Source organism: Diorhabda carinulata, chromosome 6 (genome assembly GCF_026250575.1).
Source record: "Diorhabda carinulata isolate Delta chromosome 6, icDioCari1.1, whole genome shotgun sequence".
Classification (NCBI taxonomy): domain Eukaryota; kingdom Metazoa; phylum Arthropoda; class Insecta; order Coleoptera; family Chrysomelidae; genus Diorhabda; species Diorhabda carinulata.
The window spans coordinates 26106849-26127544 of record NC_079465.1 but is presented as its reverse complement, the minus strand read 5'-3'; the positions used below and the strand labels follow the sequence as shown (position 1 = coordinate 26127544).

At 31.5% G+C, this 20696-nt stretch overlaps 3 protein-coding genes across 8 annotated transcripts in view; 1 reads left to right on the top strand and 2 right to left on the bottom strand.

Annotated features, from left to right (window-relative positions):
- Positions 1–843: 843 nt before the first annotated feature.
- Positions 844–2962, bottom strand: LOC130895748 (probable isocitrate dehydrogenase [NAD] subunit alpha, mitochondrial). Of its 2 annotated transcripts, none has more exons than XM_057803284.1 (6): positions 2765–2962; positions 2276–2443; positions 1994–2172; positions 1705–1920; positions 1398–1647; positions 844–1315 (listed from the first exon to the last, which is right to left on the bottom strand). In XM_057803284.1, the coding sequence occupies exons 1-6, from the start codon at positions 2786–2788 to the stop codon at positions 1088–1090; spliced, it is 1065 nt and encodes a 354-aa protein (XP_057659267.1). In that variant the 5' UTR covers positions 2789–2962; the 3' UTR covers positions 844–1087. The 2 variants fall into 2 exon arrangements, with proteins under 2 accessions (XP_057659267.1, XP_057659266.1); XM_057803283.1 differs by having other exon boundaries at positions 2532–2850.
- LOC130895747 (ATP-dependent Clp protease ATP-binding subunit clpX-like, mitochondrial) lies at positions 2954–11147 on the top strand. The gene is made up of 10 exons (XM_057803281.1): positions 2954–3492; positions 6676–6907; positions 7096–7270; positions 8270–8390; positions 8457–8597; positions 9545–9781; positions 10114–10298; positions 10354–10521; positions 10578–10799; positions 10857–11147. Exons 1-10 carry the CDS (start codon positions 3417–3419, stop codon positions 11037–11039), a joined length of 1740 nt encoding a protein of 579 aa, XP_057659264.1. The 5' UTR covers positions 2954–3416; the 3' UTR covers positions 11040–11147.
- A 1173-nt stretch (positions 11148–12320) lies between these two features.
- The window catches only part of LOC130895749 (tumor necrosis factor alpha-induced protein 8-like protein), a 29303-nt gene continuing 20927 nt past the window's right edge, over positions 12321–20696 (bottom strand). For 3 of the 5 annotated variants that reach the window (XM_057803285.1, XM_057803286.1, XM_057803287.1), the window contains one exon: positions 16949–20183. In XM_057803285.1, the coding sequence (XP_057659268.1) occupies positions 19770–20183 (414 nt within the window). In that variant the 3' untranslated portion in view covers positions 16949–19769. Of the gene's footprint in view, positions 20184–20696 lie in introns of all 5 variants that reach the window. The other 2 variants (XM_057803288.1, XM_057803289.1) reach the window with 1 other exon arrangement.

Below are 20696 nucleotides of genomic sequence, written 5' to 3'. Positions count from 1 at the left end.
AATACTTGTGTTTAAAATGTAAATTCTCATAGATTTGTTGGATATATTAAGAGAACCTGTAGTATCACATGATATAGTGAAAAGGTGGTTTTGTGAGTTTAAATATGGTAAACAGTCGTGTACAGACGAACATACAAATGGAATACTCTTAATGGCACCACACACTTACCTGGTAAACGATTAAAAAATCTAGAGGTTAGTTGGAATTTCTGAAGCCTTTGGTGATATTCATACTGAACACACTGTTGACAATACAACTACTCACAATTGTACTGTCTGACATGCATTTTGATAACCAAGTTATCGTCTTCGGAGATCTACTAAAGACTGACACTCTGTTTAGTATGAATATCACCAACAGCTCCAGAAATTTTCATATTTTTCATTATTCTTACAAAAAGTAACAGCTGATAATAATTTCACTTATAATTATTTCTGTCTGAGTTTACATACCAAGTTATCATATTCTGAAACTAAAGACAAATTGTAATTGGCAGTGTTTTAGTCGTTTTAGGAAATATTGTGTTCCATATAAATATATAATGGGCACTGTAAAAAATAAAAATGAATCTTTGTCATTTTTTTGTTATACTTAGTACAAATATTTTGTCCTATAGGTTGACCTAACCAAATCTAATAACTACCGTAGTAAAACTGGTTTCTGAATAAAATGTTGTAAATCATTTTTGCGAAACTTTTTTGCTTCGAATGTGATTAAACCATCTGAACCACTGGGTTTTAATGCACAGACAATGTTTTCATTGCCTAGTATTTCAGATTCTGCTTCGCTTCATTCAACAACTAATTTTTTTTTTCAATTCTAACTTAAATAAAACAAAAACAATTAAAACTATGTTTTATTAACATATTAAGAATAAATACTTAAATGGTACAATCGGACGCAAAATAAATTAAAAAAAAATCCTATTGGTGAATACTATGAAATCCGAAGGTAACTTCTTCACAATAGAACCTAATTTTATTTAGTATGAGATTTTCGCTTAATATATACAATAACAACATTTTTTTATTAACACTCTAATTTTCTCAATGGTTACTGCTTTTTTTAAATAAATTAGGTTCATAATTAAGCTATTTTTTCACAGATGCTATTCGTGAATTCGGAACATTTAGCTTTACCTCCCAAATCGCCCGTTAGATACTTAGCCTCTTTGATAGTTTCGAAACAAGCAGTTTCGATTTTGCTAGCGTGCGAATTAAGCCCCATATATCTCAACATCATTACCGCAGAAAGGAGAAGTGCTGTTGGATTGGCTTTATCTTGGCCGGCTATATCTGGAGCCGTTCCATGTACCTGAAAATGTGAAAGAAAAAAACAAGAAAATTATAGTATAAAATACTGAATATTATGTTGAAAGTATTTTATAAAAACTTACAGATTCGAAGAGAGCCCCATTCATTCCAATATTACCAGACGGAGTGAGACCTAAACCACCCACCAATCCAGCACACATATCTGATAGAATGTCACCGTATAAATTAGGCATCACTAAAACATCATACTGTGTGGGATCCTGTACCATATTAAGACATACGGTATCCAAATATTTTTCTTCAAACTTAACCTCAGGATATTTCTTAGCCATTTCTCTACAACACCTCAGAAACAGACCGTCTGACATACGCCTGAAAAAAATATCAACAAGTCAATCAAGAATTGTTTGCTTTGGGTATTCAACTTACATAATGTTTGCTTTATGTACAGCAGTTACTTTTTTTCTGTTATTGTCTTTAGCATATTGGAAAGCAAATTCAGCTACTCTTCTAGAAGCATCTTCTGTGATCAATTTTATACTTTGAACGACCCCATCTACAATTTCGTGTTCAATACCTGAGTATTCACCTTCTGTGTTTTCACGAATTGTTACAACGTCCACGTGATCATAGAGGGTTTTATAACTATAAAAGATAGTATCAATTTCATTAATTAGTAAATTTAGCCAAAACATGAATTGAAGAATATTATAATTACCCTTCTAAACTTCTGCATGGTCTTACATTGGCGTAAAGATTAAATTCCTTTCTCAAAGCAAGATTCAATGATCTGTGTCCTTTTCCTACGGGTGTCATTAGAGGTCCTTTTAAACCAATTTTGTTTCTATTGACGGAATCGATGGCTGCTTGGGGAATTCCAAATTTTCCATCTGGTCCCTAAAAAACATTAGACCTTATACACTTCTTCCAATAACACAAAATAAATTAAATAGAATAGTGGTTTAAAAAAAAACTCAATTAAAGAAGGAAATTTACTTACTCTGACAGGAGTAACATCCACAGATTCCCATTCAATAGGAACGTTAGCAGCTTGGAAGATTTTTTGAACGGCAGCAGATATTTCTGGTCCAATTCCATCTCCAGGAATAATCGTACATTTTTTTATTTCACTACTAAATAATCTACTGCCCAAAGGTTGCGAAGTAGTCTATAACAACAAAAAATTACAGTAGGATACGATTTATTTGGGTACTTTGTATTTATAGGGTAAGCAATTTGATTATATAATCACTTACTAAATCAATAGCATTTGATTGTTGATTTTCAGAAATTCGTTTAAAATAATTTATTAGTTTTGTCCATACGGTTTTTTGAATCGTAGTATCAAAAAAATTACGAAAAAACCTCATGCTTCAAGGGGGCGACAAAAATCACATGCACACAAAATTTGCAAGATAGGCAAACACTATTTACTGCAATTATACGAAAAAAAAATTAAAAAACTCATACAGAAAAGAATGGTACTCACAAGTTTCCTCAAAATATTTGCCATATCAATTTTTCTTTTAAATTACTGTAGAATTGATAACCCGTCCCGTCAACCCTTTGACAATTAGAAATAAAAAAGAAGAAATCACTTATTGAGAATTTAGACAATTTCTTATTCTTTTTTATCGTATCAATTTCGCATTTCAACTTTTTTGTATCGGAAAATACTATAGATACCATTCTAAATACCAAAAAATTTACACTATGTAGCATAAGATAAGATACTTTGTTTTCATAAATAATATGATCTGTTATCAAAAATGGATAAATTTAGCATGGAGGTTACCAAGGTTATACGCCAACAACGTAGAGACAAATAGTTTGTCTCTGATCGACGAAAGTTGTTATGGGTTATGGCTGAGTGACTTATTTGACAGTCATCAAAATTTTAGTGATATATTACAAGTTTCAAATCAGTTCACCTCACGATTTCAACAAAAAATCATACAGTTAACGGTATCGACACGAATTTTGGAATTATTCCATATTTATTTTAATTACGTCGTAACATTTTAAGTTGAGTTGGAATTATTTTCATTAGAAGGGAGACATAAATTTGGGTCCGTCTATGTTTCTCATATGTAAAAACGAAAATTAAATAAATACATTACTGAACATAACATAATTTAGAAATGGGTAGCGTTAGATGCAGTCTTGCTACAGCTGGAAGGTATGCCCTTGCTGCTAGAAATAACAAGTTACAACATGGTAAGTTATCACTTTGTTTTTATCTTTTCATTATACATTCATGTATATAGTAATTATACAGTAACGAGTACGATTACTGTTTTGTTTATCGTTCATTTCAATTGTATCAATTAGTTTTAAATATATACTAAACATGAAAAAATAGATAAAGGTGTTGTGTTGAAAGATTTACAAATCAAAAACTACCGTTTTTATTATTTTACCCACTACTCACATATATAACAAGTAGTTTGTGTAGATCTATGTTATAATCATATTGAATTGAATTTATAATGTTTATAATTGTTCTTTTAAATATAAAAAATGTATTTTTCTGGAAAATTTAGTTATTTTCGTAGTCATTATTGATAGATTTTTGATGAAATTTTTATTTAATTCAAGGATCATCAGGATTTCGTAATTGAACAATAATTTGTTTATCATTTGAAATGATGTAAATTCACATAACAAAAATACTAATTTATTTTTGTAATTAAACTCAAATTATAAGGAAAATTTTCTAATACCACTAATCATTGCTCTGCTTTTTTTAAATCTGATTTTATATAATTTTCAAATAACAATGACAAGTTTACAGTGAAAAAATAACTGATAATTTGAGGTTAAATCCCATCTCTAGTTATTGCAGTCTACTATTTCAAAATTAATGTTTACCGAGGTTTGAATTGTATGGTCAAAAAACATAAAGTGAACAAATATTTATCGTATGATTTTTTTTAAATAAATACTCAGTCAAAACAAGCTAAATTTGAATAATTGTTGCCAAATTGTAACCATTATGGATTTGGTCAAGGTTCCTGTGAAAAAGTAGAGGTTATTAACAATGATTTAATTTTGACCTTTATTGATTGCAGTCATTAAACTGGATAACTTGAACATGACGCGTATAAAGAGGTTGTTAGTCTGCAAGATTATTATTTTAATGCCAGGATTATATTTTTTAATATCATAATTGACAATTAAGTTACAGATACATCATTTTCCATAAAAATAAATTGTACTTAGATTGGCTAGAATAAACCTATATACACTTCCACTACACCAACACTAACAATTACACTAATTGACGTGAGTTTCAATAACCAAGTTATCGTCTTCAGGAACTGAAGGTAAATTGTGAGTGCTCTAAAGTCCAAGTGAAAGTTTGTGTTTTCTAAGCAAAATTGTTAAGGAATCAAAAATAATTATGTGTGAATCTATAGTTTCTGTATTCCGTATTTGCTTAAAACAAATTTCGTTGGTTTGAGAAGACTTCAAAGATTTCAATGTATAGGATATAGTGATGTTTCTATAGATTACTCAAAATTCTGATATCTCCAATAGAAGACACACATTTCTTTTATTGGTGCTAAATTTATTTCAAAGTACTGGAAAAGATAAATATGATCTGTCTTGTAGTAAGTCCCATCAATTTTCAAGTATCCCACCCAATAGTAGGAAGTGTTGGAAGTGTGAAGATGATGTTGTAGCAGGATGCCAAAGAGGCATGTTCTTGTTCAGCTGTTCTTGAGGTTAAATTGAAAATTTCTACAGTTACTTTGCTGAATAAAGCCAAGGAAAATGTCCCATAAAGAGGGTAGACAATGGGCAGACAATGTTACATCTCGGAAAAAACAGAGGAAATGTTGGTAAAACGGGCAAAAGAAAAGTTGAGATTGGGATTTGTCAAAACAAAAATTGAAAAAAATTGTTGACTATTTGCACAAGTGAAGAAGAGGAATGGATCGAGTCAGAAGCTATGTTGGAAGATATATTTTTGAACAAGAAGAAGATGATGATACGTCAACAAATTAAGGCCTAAATTTTGATACCATAAATTCAAACAAGGTGATTACATAGGTGTCAATTTTCCTGGTAGAAAAAGGTTTCTTAAATATGTATGAATCATTCAGAAAGTGATAGACATTGATTCCATTGTCCAAGTCGTGCGACAAAAGCAAAATATTATTGAAGGAAAATGAGAAAAAAATAAAAAAAACAATAAGAAAGTAGCCAGGCAGCCATGTTTAGGCATCTTAGAAGAGAATGAAAGATGACCAATAAGCTAGAAAAGAAAGAGGCCGAAAATTTTCAGGAACCAGAGCTCTTTGGAGATATATTGAAAAAAAGAGAAATCTAAGAAAAGAGTGGGCACTAAAAATAGAAGGACTGAAAAAAAACAAATATACTATTGGGAATCTATGGTCAATAGGGATTAGAAGAATGCATTAACCAGAGCAAGAGTTTTAACTAAGGTTCTAGTAGGATCTTCATCTAAATCTGGTAACATATTGGATAGAACAAGGAAGACTCACCCAAACTGAAGCTGACAGATCTCCTATAATTATTTTAAGTGTTAGAAATAAAAGAAATACTAGTTTCAGATAAAGTGTTCATAATTGAGCATTGGAGGGGACTCAATGTATGTCTGTGAATAGCAATCACATCAAACATAAATATATTAAAATAATAAAAAACCATATGGCATTGAAATTATGAAAAAAACTCCAAAATAAATTCGAACAAATGAAGAAATTTGTCCTTATTGGTTTCATTGGAGGTTACCACAGAATGAGTTCAGTGTCAACTTCACAAATTCAGTTGTTATGTAAATAAGAAATGATTCAGGTTATAGAAAATTAAACAGTGAATGTAATACTCGTGGTCTGCTTCTGTTTATGTAATTTCTTGCGGCTTAGAAATTGTTATTTAATAAATAAAATAATTTTTATATGAATGATACTTTATTAATATTGTATACACCAAATTTGATTATTATATTAATATTAAAAACGGAATTGAAGTTTTTTCAACCTGTTTCTTCTCGACTGTGCTACAGTCAGTTAAATGATGCTACACTGCTCACTGTATCAGTTACTGTTGACTTAAGATACTGAACAACGTGGTGTCTTCAAACTTGAAACGTATTGTTACGAATTCATCTTCGCCCTGGAGCCGGTCCTACTAGAATATAGTGAATTCTAAATTTCGGCGAAGGCGCCGTCTTTGATGAAATACCCGGAATTCGTTTGATCTTTGTTTTTATATAACTTTTTATAGCAAGCGGTTTATTTACATTGTTTCTTTTAAATATTTTCTATTTATTCATTTGTTTTGTTTTTTGTTTATTTTCATATTTTCTCTTACATTATAAAGTAAGTATCAATTGAATTATAATGAATTCAATATCTAAATTTATTTCAGGCGTACTTTCAATGATCTATAACACTGCTGTAGTTCAAAAAAAGGGAATTTCAACTAGTGTTATTGTATTTAAAACTGTAGGAACAGGGGAACCACCGACAGGTCACAATCCTCCTCCACCACCTCCGTCCAAAGATTCTAGCAACGGTAGCGGTAAAAATAAAAATACTTTATCGTGTCCTAAATGTGGAGATCCTTGTACCCACGTTGAGACATTCGTCAGTTCAACTAGGTAAATATGTTTCTTCATTGATAGTATCACAAAAAGTATTATGGTTTCGAATTGAATGAATGAAATGAGGTGAAACTTCTTGTATCAATTTTGTTTTAAAAATCTTTACAAGTGGTAAATAAAATATTGAAAATTTTTTCTGTTTCGCTTAATTGTAACAATTAAGAAATGTTTGGTTATTGTTTTAGATTCGTTAAATGTGAAAAATGTCATCATTTTTTCGTTGTTTTGAGTGAAGTTGATAGTAAAAAGAAGGAAGGCGTAGATGCTAAAACGGGGCAGTATAAGAAACCCCCTCCTCCGCCAAAAAAAATTTATGATTATTTGAACAAGCATGTAGTCGGTCAAGAATATGCTAAAAAAGTGAGTTTTAACAATTAACAAATTTAATTTTGATTTTTTTTTATTAGTATAGAATTATGTCTCAATTTTTGGCCAAAACTGTTGAGAACTGCAGGACAAAAACCCAAACACTGTCTTTTCATATCGTCCAATAAGTTTACTGCAAATCTTGTCGGAACTCAAACCCGAAACACTGAAGAATGGATACCGCTACACCAGTTTGGGCTCAAGAAGGAACATTCAACTATAGAATAAATTCAAAATGAGCACTAGAAGAAGTAAAATCGAAAACTGTCTTTAAATCACATATTTCAAACTGGGAGAGCTCAGAACCAAAATTAATGAAAATACTTCCGGTAATCATCCAATAGAGTGTACCACAGGGGCCATTATTAGATGTATCTACTAGCAAATGACCACCATACAGTCATATTGGTAAACCACTAAAGTCCATTTGTAGCTTCCAGGATTCCGCAGACACATTTAAGTAACAACCAAACGTGGACGACCAAGAAAATCAAATCAAAATCAATCCAAGTGACTAAGAAAAGACCAGATACCACAAGCTAGTACAACAAAATACCTAGGCATGCACCAAGACATGAGACTCACATGGAAAGACCATATCATTGAAAAACGTGAACAAATCCACCTGAAAGTAAAAGAGTTATATTAGCTAATTGGTGGAGAATCCAAATTAAAAATGAAAAACAAGCTCCGGAGGAATACTGAGCTGAGACAGATGTATGGAGCTCATCTGGAGGGGCACGTTTAAGGTAGCTGGAACACGTGGAGAAGAAGCAACGCCACTCCATCCACTCCTAGAACCACAAGAGGGTAGAAGAGTACAAAGAAATTTGTCAATAGACCTAGAAATCTGGTAAAGAGGATTTGTTGCTGGAGAAGACCTCTTTGTGTCATGGTACAGCTCTGAAGATATTCCATTAGCTTAAAAAACTATATATGCTTTGATTGCTGATAAAGTAAACAAGAAAAAAACATGTTTTTATTGTTTTATAGGTTTTATCAGTGGCGGTGTATAATCATTATAAACGGATATATAACAACACCCCCATTCAGACTAATCTTCGTCAAGATATGGCAGTAATGGAACATGGACCTCAAAATATAACTCATAGGGGTAAGATAGGGATGAATATTAATTTGAACTGACATTTAAGCTGGTTTTTGGGTAATCTTTCGGTAGGTATGAACTTTGGGGGTTCCTTCGAAACGGCACCACAGCAGATTTCCAAATCCGGTCAGGGTTCAGAGATTTTAGACAAGACTACACACGATTTGAAATTGGAGAAGAGTAATATTTTACTTTTAGGACCTACCGGATCTGGTAAGTATATTTTTTTAAGTTATTTCTTTCATTTTTAGTGATATACGAAATTTGTTATTTATATTTTATTATACAGTAAAGAGAAAATTAGTTTTTCATACACTTTTAGTATCTTTACGACCAAATTATCATGTAATGAATTGAAAAAATTTGGTATTTTAGTATTTAGGGGTGTTGAACGAGCTTTTGACACAGTTAAAATTTATAATTATATTTTCAATTGCTAATAGGTTTCAAAGAGTTTTGATTGCAGAAAATAATAATGTATGAGGGAAAAATATTCTAAAATTAGAAATAGGGGGATGAAAGGGGTGGAAATGTAGATTTCAAATTTGTATTACAGCTAAACGAATCTTCCTACTAAAAATGTGGCAAGTGAAAGTTGTAGAGAATTTGAAAATGAACACTTTGATTCAACTTTTAAATTATCTAGAAAAATTCTAACCTAACAAAAACCAAAAAAATATTAAAATATTTATTTACAATATCAACTTACATATTTTTGGAGAAAAATATTGAAAATTCTAAAAAAACACTTCTTTACATCATTTTTCGAAATTTTGAGATTAGGTAAAAAATACATAATGTGAATTTTCAAATTTTAATTATTTACAACAATCACTCGATATATTTTCCAATTTGTGAAATTACAGATATTTTGCCCCTTTTACTCTCTCTTTTTTCCACTTTTAGAGAATATTTGGACAATTTTTTCCTTATACTTGTCGCTACCATTTCTCATTGTTAAATTTAATTTTTTTTTCTTTATTATCCACCATAGTCATATCCAGCAGTCTTTATGTATGTTATCTGAGCATTCGACACAGTCCAGCAAATAATTTTAGTCAGGAAAACATTCCTCTTCATTAACCATTTATTTTTTTTAATAAAATCTACCTCTTTTCGTGTCTATATCAAATTTTCATTATGTATTTTCAATTTTATAGGTAAAACTTTGCTTGCTCAAACGATAGCCCAATGTTTAGACGTCCCTTTTGCAATATGCGATTGTACGACACTAACCCAAGCTGGATACGTCGGTGAAGACATTGAAAGCGTCATAGGAAAATTACTTCAGGATGCAGGTTATAGCGTAGAAAAAGCACAAATCGGTATAGTGTTTTTAGATGAAGTAGACAAAATTGGAGCAGTACCCGGCATACATCAATTAAGAGACGTGGGAGGTAACAAATTCATCTTTTACTTACCCTATAATCATCTATTGGATTAAAAAAAAATGATTAGTAACTGTACTGTATTTTTATGTTTGTAGATTTGAGTTAATTATAAAGTAAAACTAAACTTCACCTGTCCGTTTTTGACTTTGAATTAGATGCATTCCTGTAATTAGATGTTCACTGTAGACTTCTTCACCCGTTGTTTAGCCATATTTATAATAATATGTTACATGGTTTGACAGCCAACATTCTTTTGGGATTAAAATATAGCGCCAAAAAAGTCTCCAAATAAAATCTCTTATAAAATACTTGTCTAATAATAAAAAATCTATTTTTAGGTGAAGGAGTACAACAAGGTATGTTGAAAATGTTGGAAGGGACAGTAGTCAATGTCCCCGAACGTAATTCCCCAAGAAAATTGAGAGGAGAAACTATCCAAGTGGATACAACGAACATTTTATTCGTCGCCAGTGGGGCCTATAACGGTTTGGAGAGATTGATACAAAGGAGAAATAATGAAAATGTACATATTGCAACTGTTTCTACTTACCTATTTTAACGTTTGTCTCTAATTACAGTATCTTGGGTTTGGCGCTCCTGTTTCTACTGGAAAGGGTAGGAGAGCCGTAGCACAAGAAGCGACACTTCATCATTCGTCGCAATCTGCAGAAGAAGAAAACACAGAAAAAGATACCGCCTTAAGACAAGTACAAGCTAGAGATCTCATAGATTTCGGAATGATACCTGTGAGTATAATACGAATGTTAATAAATGAAATTATCTATCATCAAAATGTTTCCAGGAATTCGTCGGTAGATTTCCAGTGCTGGTTCCTTTCCATTCGTTGGATCAAAGTATGTTGGTGCGTATTCTAACCGAACCAAAAAATGCTTTAGTGCCGCAGTACAAAAGACTCTTGTCTATGGACAATTGTGATCTCACGTTCACCCCGGACGCTTTGAACGCAGTAGCGCAATTAGCCATGGAAAGAAAAACCGGAGCTAGAGGATTAAGGGCGATAATGGTGAGAATAATGGAAACTATAGGAATGTTTTTAAACAAATTAACAAATTTGTTTTAGGAATCTTTATTACTTGAACCTATGTTCGAAATACCTGGTGCTAACATTTCCGAAGTGCACGTTACTGAAGATTACGTGAGAGGTAAAGGTACTCCAGTGTACGTGAAAAATCCGGAAGCTTCTTCGAATCCGGAAACTAATGAAGAAGACGAATTCAACACGTCTATAAGAGTAAAACAATAAAATATCCTGTCATGTTCAATTGCAGGGTGAGATCAAATTTAAATTTATTTTTTTGTGTAAATAATTTATATAGAAAATGTTGCAGCATTAAAAAAGTGATTTTACCTACTTATTTAGTTTTTGACATCATGTATAAATGATTTTGGTTATGCAATGTATATACAATCAACTCTTATATATATTTATTAAAAACAATTTAATAAAAATCAATAATTTTATGGAATCTTATTGATTGGAACTACTATGTACAAACGTGCCGCCGATAATTTCGAAAGTGATAATATAGATTTTACCCTACCTAGTACAATTCTAAAATATAAACTACTAATATATCGTTAAACTGTAGATCAATTACATTTGTAGTAGATCAAATGAGCAACACTGGTTAAAGTAAGAAAAAGAAGAAAGAAATTGTCTACGGTAGATGTACAAAAAGTTATACAACAGAACGTACCCAAGGAGGTATGTCCTGTGACTCATAATATAGTATTACATATACGCAAAAAGTATTCAATCTATGTTTTTTATGAATTCAATTATGTAGAAAAAATAAATCACGATTTAATATTCGGATGAGATATATAACGAACTACATAAAAAAGAAGTCACAAGTTCAGAGCTGCCGTCACTAACAAAAAAAGAAGAAGAAAAATACCCCAGCTAGATAAGAATAAAGTCAAAAACCGAAAATAATGAAATAACATCTTATACAGGGTGTGGAAATTGCATGTTAAAGTACTGTAATCGGCTATAAATATTATAGGATGACCAATTTTTAGCTTTCTCATTGTGATATTGTTTTTATACCTCTTTGTGCTAATGTAGGACATGATTTTTTATTTCTAGCAGGTTATAAATGAAATATGATTGGGATGTGTGATATGGAAAGTGATATCTGGTTCATTCTAATGTGCTTCTGGTAGTATACTGCTAAAATTAATAATAGGACGACCAATTTCTTGTTTTCTTTCATCTCTCTGACGTACTTCCTAATTTTAGTGTTGTCCTTATCAAAATATACAATCAAATTTGGCTAGTTTGTTTGATTTATCATGGGATATTAACAATTATTGTGATGACTTTGGCAGGTTATACATGGAATATGATTGGAATGCTTGATATGGAAAGTGATATTTGGTAGTATATTGCTAAAACTCATGATAGGACAACCAATTTCTTGTTTTCTCCCATTCCTCAGATGTCTGTGTTTCTGGTGCTCAATTTTCATAGTTTATTATGCAATTTACTACTAAATAGGGTATGAATAATGAAAACAAATCAATAGTTTACCAACTTTTATTAACATCTGTAAACAATTATACATAGAAAACACCAAAATATATCTAACACATTCCGAGATCTACAATTAATATACAAAAAATGTCATGGTTTAAATAAATATTAATTCATTCAAATCTTCATCAATTTTTTTCCATATATGGAAAATTTCTTTATAATAAAAAGACTAGTTGCAGTTACTTTTCAGTATTGTGAAATTTTCAGTTTACCGATCTTTTGTATTGTTACATTTTTCAACATAATTGTTGAATTATTTCAATAATTTTGGTATGTGTTTATTGATGATGATTTGAATGATTCTAATAACATTAATTACTAAATAAAAATCTATTATTACATTTTTGGTTCTAGTTGTTTGTGCCCTTTGCTGAAAATAGTGATAAAATATTGCTATATATATATACTATATATATGTAAATAGATATTGTTTTAAGTACCCTTAAAATATTAAATATCACTTTTCAGAACCTAAATCTTTATATATTTAAAAAAAAAATCAAAATAAATAGACAAGGTTAAGACTAGTAATGATAGTTCAAAGTTTATATATTAAAAAGGTTTAAAAAATCACCATTTTTCATATAAATAATCAAAATTTCATTGTACAAATGTGTACCCAATAATTGTTGCAAGAAATTCGAGCTTTTCAAAATTTTACCTGCCTTCTAATTGGAGAATAATAATCTATGATGATTTATTTAAAAAACTTGTGATTTTTTAGACCTCTTTATGAATATATTTGATATACAGGGGGAGAAATTGTAGTGAAATAGACTGTAAGAAAAAATACAAAATTAATATTTAAAATAAATAAATAATACAACTCAGTTCTAGTTATTTTTTTGTCATTTCATAATTTTGGTCAAAATTTAAATTATAGTAAACATTTACTACCACAACAATCACAATTTAATCCTTTGTGTTTTATATAAGTCGCTGGTTCATATCTGTGATTGTTAGTTAAGTAAAAATACATTTCGAATGTCATTGAAGGTTGTATAAATACCGAAATTGGAATTATATTATCACGAGGTAGGCGGGGAAAAAATCGTTTTTATTTATAACATCATCTAAATAATAAACTGTATTAACCAATTCGCGACGGACTACTACTACATCCGGTTTCTCATAATTTGTTTCTCAGACTTTAACATAACCTCCAAACGGTTGTCGTTTAAGTCCGACACCATCGTCGAGTTACTCCCTCCTTACTTGGACTTGGGTTGGAGGGATTGTCGGAAAAGTATGACCCCGCCGGAAATACTCGACGAACGTTAGTGTAATCGATAGGTTGGTAGGTAGATGTAAGTGTTAAGCCGGTAGCACACGAAGCGTCCAATGCTTCCAACGTTGGACGCATCGTGGAGTCCTAATGCGCATGTCATTCGACGAATGCTTTGCTTCCAACGTTGGCCATGGAAAATTGAGTAATTAACATTGAACCGAAGTTAGAACCAACACTTGTGGTACAACTACACAAACTTCTTATCCTCTTGCGCGTATTTCATTTCTTTAGACAAGGTTCCAGCCTTCGTCCAATGGTCAACCGTACGTTGAAAGGTGAATGTGGGTGCATCGTGTACCGGCTTTAGAAGAGAGTCGCGATATATGTGTCAGGACTGTCAATGTAGGGTTATTCATAGTTCCTAGCTTTGAGACATCACACAATTAAAATTTTTTGATATTTTTAAACATTTAAATAATAATAAAACTTTTTTTAACTGTCTGATTTTTCCGTCGTCCGTCTCTGGGCTAATATCGAAACGCTCGTCTACTTATATGATAAAAGTGTCGTCTCGAAAGGGTTGAGATATAATAATAAGAGAAATAATTTTTTTTCTACTAATTTTAGTAAGTTGGGAAAAGGAAATGATTATCTGAAAACGGCAGCAATAAATTTTTACTTATTTATCTAGCGACGTACGTTGTCTAACGATAAGGACGAATTTGGAAAAACAATATGGCACTTTATAGTGGTACTAAGACAACCGCAGTAATTTTTATTTTATTTTAGAGTATAAGACAACCTCTTTGAGAGCATTTTAGTCACAATATACTTCATTAGAGATTTTATAATCCGGTGCAAAAATATTCTGTAATCTAAATATTTCATGCGATAGGTATATTAAAGATATGTAATATCTGTCATATGTACAATTACCACAACACTTAATTATTTACTAATTGTATAGTTTCAAAGTAGCGAAAATATATAAAAACAGAGCAATTTGGATATTTGGAAAATGAAGCCAAAAATCGGAATACAGCACTTGACTAGGTACAACTTTTTTAGCTTACGCAATACCAAAGAAACGGAAAGTACGTTTTGAACCGAGTTGGATTTTTTGCAACCGTTGGTGACATTCATACCGAACACACTGTTTACCCCAACAGTGTCTGAAGTGGTCTTCAGAGGCTGAAGGTAAACAGTGTCTGAAGATGATAACTTGGTTATCGAAACAGTGTAAACAGTGTGTCCAGTAGTACTTTTTGAAGACAAAAAAAATATCCATAATTCTACTAATAATATTTGTGAGGAATCATGGGAAAAGTTTGCTTTTTCCTGAATTTTAAGACGTTATTAGGTCACGTCTTTATATACCCTAGTCATTGATGTATGATTAAGTATGGCAGCTCTACTTTCCCCTCACTTTGGGAGGCGTCCAGGAATCACTAATTATTGAACTTTGGAGCCGTAATTTTCGGATTTGGAATGACTATAATTGAATTGGGCTCCAAATATCCCCCTTCCCCCAGAAGTATCACCGAATTGCACCGGGTGGGTCGTAATAGTGTTGTTAGGTATATGCGCATCGTGTATAAAGCTACAGAGGCGGAAAAAAAATTTTAACCTCAAAATTTGACGCCATTTGTGACGTCACATTTTGGCCTCGATGGATAAAGTTATTTATAACAATCGCTAGAGGAGAATTATTTTATTTTTGTTGTTTTATACAAAATCACACAAAAAAGGTTTTTGAAATTGAATTCTCGTAATTTCGAGGGTAATCATGGGAGACACCTATGTACGTAACTTGATGTTTTCTACATTTTTGTTCTCATGCAGATTTTCCGTATCTCGTATATTAAAAATGTGTGTTCTTTCATTTTCGATCTGGTAAAGGGGACAAAATTTTGCTTGGGGGGGAGGCATGATTTTTTTGGTCAAATAATTCATACTGTCCATTACAACGTATTACTAGGTGCGGGTCCGACCCCCTGCCCCATCAAGATTTTTTATGAGTCCAAGTTTCACCTCCTTCCCATTCAAAAAGTCAACTCATGCTCCAATTTGCATGTAAATTGTTGAGGGTGAGGGTAAAATTCAGTCAGGAGAACGGTTCCGATAATCAAAATTTTCCAAAGCCAGGTTTTGGTGGTCAAAATAGAAAATTTCATCATGACCCACTGAGGAGGAGTCGTGAAATTTTGTCCGGCAATTTAACTGAAAATCTGAGACAAGGGGTTTCCGGGGACGAGAAATTCATTGGCGACATCAGTTTTACTATCGGATTCCAGTGACTCGTATAAAAAAAAACAACGTCAAAGCACGAATATCTCGCGAACCGCGCATCGTACGACAAAAATGGCGAAGATCATTTATATAGATAATAATTTTACCAAACTTTTTTATTTGAATTTTTTTTTTGTATAACGCATAGTTTTTTAATTATAGCGCTCCAAACTTCTTAAAATATGGTTTTTGCTAAATATATAGTTAACGGTTCATGATAAATTAAATATTGTACAAAGTTTGGAGCGCTATAATTAAAAAACTATGCGTTATACAAAAAAAAATTTCAAATAAAAAAGTTGGGAAAAATTATTATGTATATAAATGATCTTCGCCATTTTTGTCGTACGATGCGCGGTTCGCGAGATATTCGATTACGCCCACTTGGATTTACATTCATGAGACATATTTAAAAAAAAAATCCGTTCTCTAGAACTTTGTAAAAAAAGTACCCGCACATTTGGTCCATTGTCCATAGCTCTGATTTTATACATTCTATTCAACCACTTTATATATAGTTAAATATCTTATATACAGGGTGATTCACCTCAATATTTAGCATTATTCACTAAACTACACAAACACGACAACGTTGATGTTTAAAACGACAACAAAATAAAAAAGGTTGCATATATTGGTCATCTTTAGATGGAGTATTCAAGTTTATCCATATTCTAGTCGTATTACATCACTCAATAAGTCGTATGACTGACACATAGATGGCGCTGCCATTGTCAAAACCATATGACGTTTGTGAAGTACCAACTTTCAAAAAACTATGTGTGAAATTTCATGACATTTCGATTAGTCAGAAAAAAGTGACAGCCTTTTAAGTGGAGCTATCGATATGTGGTAATGGATGAAACATGGATCCACCACTGAATCTGAACAAGTCATGGACACGCGAAACCTTTCATTACTACTGCGTCAATCTCCTGTGGTTTGAATGCAAAAATCAAGGAAAAACGGTCTCATATGTACGTAAGTATATTTCGAAGTGCTTTCTCATCCACCGTATGGTCCAGATCTGGCCACCAGTGACTATTGTTCTCAAAAAAATGCTCGAAGGTAAGAAATTCAGCTCAAATGAAGAAGCAATTGCTAAAACTGAAGCCTATTTCGAGGCAAAAGACAAATCCTTCCACAAGAACTGCATCGAGAAGTTAGACAAGTGTTGGAATTATTGTATTGCTCTTGAAGGAGATTATATTGATGAACAACATTGATTTTTAGCAAAAAAATGTGTTTTTCTTAGTTAGTCACACTTTTTATAAATAAAGCAACGCATATGTTGTGACGTCATAGATTTGACAAATGACGTGTACCTTGGAACAGCTAAATATTGAAGTGGGGTGTGTTATGTGCTCTACTCCGTAAAACAGTGATGTTACATTTTTTCATATATATACCTCTATGATACTATTTGCTTTTTAGAATATGCCGTGGTCATGAATTTATTGCAACATACTTTTAATGTGATAGAAGACGTTCTAATATCATTTTTATCCTTTGCGAAAGCTGTAATCGTTTTTTTTTTAATATAAATACTTTCTGAGTAATATATTTTTTTGTATATACATGCACATATTACAAAATTCATCGTTCAAATATGATAAAAAGCAAAATTCAAAATATGATACATAATGTTGCAACTTGAATGCTAACGCAAACCAATTAACCTCATTAGAATGTCGAAGAGAGCATTTAGAGAGATCCAGTTTGAAATAAAATTTCATTTTTTAATAATTTTAATATTTATACAATAAAAAATGGTTATAATATTTAATAGTGACAGTATTTTATCAAATTTACTCAACTAACCTCAAAAAAATTAAAATCGTAAAGTGATTCGATAATTTATAAGATAGTACACTGAGAAAACCACCTGCATAAAAAATATTTTCTAATTTCGTTTCTATCAAGGAAATTTATTAAAGATGGATGAACGTTCGATGTGTTATAAACAATTTTCATATTTTACGATCGAAAATTAAATACTTCATAGTTATTTACGCACTTTAACACATTTTATTATAATGTTCTTATTGAAAACTTTTCTCAGTGTATTCAGTCGCTACTAAAAGCTTTACGCGTCAATGTAAAGTGGCCTCTATTTGGTTAGTAGTTCTTTATTGACAGTGGCCAGTTTACGTTCGTGAAAGAAGATTTGTTTAAGATGTCAAAGTTTCGTAAACAAAAGATTTCAGTTTATACGGTTTTGTTTGGTAAAATAACCCGAAAAAAATTTAAAAAAAGTACCATTAACTATTGTATTTTTTCTTATAAAATCAGACTCACTAATTTTGAACTAGTGTTGAAAAGATCGTCATTTTAGTAAATAATTCAGTTTGCAAAAGCGTCAAGTTGGCTAATAATAAAAAAACGATAGAAATCTTCAACAATATGTTGTAGGCAATAAACGGTTCTAATTTCACTGCTAATTCTAAGAAAAATAAAATTTGAATACTATAACAGATATTTCAGAAATAATTTTGAATTTTATTAGCACGGGCGTTGAACAAAAATATAAGTCATAATTAAAACCAGCGATTAATAGTCTTCTATTAAAGTGTAAATACGGTGAAATGGGACTAAATATCATTACAGTTAGTTAAAAAATGTCATTTTTGTTGAATGTTGAATGAAACTAGCATCCAAAAGCTTCAAAAAAGCGTGAATCAAGAAACGTTATTTTTGAAGTAATTTTGAACTATATTAGTACAGATAGTGATAAAAAATTGTTAATTATAACTGGCAACTAATAACCCTCATAATAGTTTAAATTAACTAAAATAAAGCTGAAATCACAAAAATCACTAAGGAAATGTCATTATCGAAGTTATTTTGAACTCTATTAGTACGGGCGATGATACAAAATTGTTTTAGTGGATCTAAAATTTATTAATGAAACCAGCAACTAATATCTCTCAAAAAAAGTGTAAATCAACTAAAATAAAGCTGAATATCACACAAATCACTTGAGAAATGTCATTATCGAAATAACTTTTCAACTTTATTAATACGAGTAGTGTGAAAAAAATTGTTTAAGTGGATACAAAATTTGTTATGACAACAACCAGAAACTAACAGCTATCAATAAAAGTGTAAGTTCAGTAAAATGAAGCTGAATATAACAACAGTCACTCCAGAAATGCCATTTTCGAAATATTTTGAACTATATTAGTACGGGTGATAATCGAAAAGTGTTTGCCCTTTTCAAGATAAACTTTGTTGTACTTAAAGCAAATAACGGTTCTCAGCAGAATTAAAAATCCAATGAAAAAGAAGAAATAAATTTTAAACATTTTGCTACAGGTGGTGATCAAAAAGTTTTAGGACTATTTTAATGCATATAAAATTCGTAAGTGAATATAGATTTCACTAAAAAAGTAAATTCAGTAAAATTAAGTCGAATATCTAAAAAATCACTCCAGTAATTCCATTTTCAAGAAAATTTTTGTTACGGGTGGTGATCAAAGTTTTCACAACTTTTATAATGCAACCGCCACTCAAAAATTGTTATTTTCGAAACCAATTAGAACTCTATTAGTACGGGTGGTAATAAAAAAATGTTCGCCTTTTTCAAGATAAGCTTAGAGAAAATAACGTTTCTCAATTCCAAATAAATTTTAAACATTTTGCTACGAGTGGTGATCGAAAAGTTTTCAGAACTTTTTTTAGTTCATATAAAATTTACAATCAAATATAGATCCCACTAAAAGTGTAAATTCGATTGAATCAAGCCGAATATTACAAGTCATTCAAGCTCTTTTGCTACGAGTGAAGATCAAAAAGTTTTCAACAGTCCAAATTTTGATTTTTCCCTTCTGAAATGTCACGTTGATTGCCTACCGACCAAATATAAAGTTTGTCAAACAATTAAAACTAAAATCACAATTCGAAATCACATAACCGGACTAAAGATCCCCATTTTCAATGGCCTTATTCAAATCGGCGACGACCCTACCGAGTGCTTCCCTATATTCGGAATTACTTTTAAATACCGAATCCAAAAATTGATCGTTACCGAAAAACGAAAATACGCTTTCTATTCTAGATACAGATTTATCTGTTAGATGTTTGGAAACGATCGTTTCGAGGCACTTTTGACTTTCGGTGAATGCGTGGACGATATAATTTCTGTCGTAGCTGAAATCCACTTCGTAAAACGATATTATCGCCATACCGGCCAATCGGAATTTATTCTTAAACTTTTCCGCTTGTTTTAATTCTTCTTCGGTGAACATATTGTTGCGGTGCAATACCCCGAGTTTTATTACGATTTTTATGATGTTCTTGATGAGTTTTTCGGCTTCTTTTTTGTTATTTGACTACAACAAAATATAAAAATCTGTATCTACCAATAGAAAAATAACTTGAAGTAGTTGTGCGACCGAGGAAAGCACCAGGACTAGATGAAAGGAAAAATGTGTCCATGGAAAGGAATATGGGACTGATAATAAAAAGGAGACCCCAATCTGCGACAGTTATAGATCAACAACACTCCTAAACACTCTTATGAGAGTGGGAATCATTGAAAAGGGAACTAAGATTATTAGTAGGGTTTCCGAGCTGTACATAGAAGTTCTATGAACGCCAAATGGACCTGAATGTGATGTTTGTGGACTTTTAGAAGACTTTTGATAGCGTCAACAGGAAACGCTTAGAGCAGGTGATCTCTTAAGCTTATTAAATTGGTAAAAATGATGATGAACAACTCTAAGGCAAAAATTTTGACATAGGACGGGTTAAAAATTGTTTGGACATATACGGAAAGTGGCAAGCCGTGAAGGATAGGAAATAGTGGAATAGAATAGTGAGAGAAGCGATCGAGAAGCTGTGGG

What these genes read in the sequence shown, in the direction of transcription:
- LOC130895747 (XM_057803281.1), top strand. Translation starts at nt 3,417, where the DNA reads ATGGGTAGCGTTAGATGCAGTCTTGCTACAGCTGGAAGGTATGCCCTT. An exon ending in ACATTCGTCAGTTCAACTAG is followed by an intron (nt 6,908 to 7,095) that starts GTAAATATGTTT and finishes TTATTGTTTTAG; the next exon opens with ATTCGTTAAATGTGAAAAAT. An exon ending in TTTAGGACCTACCGGATCTG is followed by an intron (nt 8,598 to 9,544) that starts GTAAGTATATTT and finishes TCAATTTTATAG; the next exon opens with GTAAAACTTTGCTTGCTCAA.
- LOC130895748 (XM_057803283.1), bottom strand. Translation starts at nt 2,645, where the DNA reads ATGAGGTTTTTTCGTAATTTTTTTGATACTACGATTCAAAAAACCGTA. An exon ending in TGGATGTTACTCCTGTCAGA is followed by an intron (nt 2,173 to 2,275) that starts GTAAGTAAATTT and finishes AATGTTTTTTAG; the next exon opens with GGACCAGATGGAAAATTTGG. An exon ending in GTACATAAAGCAAACATTAT is followed by an intron (nt 1,648 to 1,704) that starts GTAAGTTGAATA and finishes TATTTTTTTCAG; the next exon opens with GCGTATGTCAGACGGTCTGT.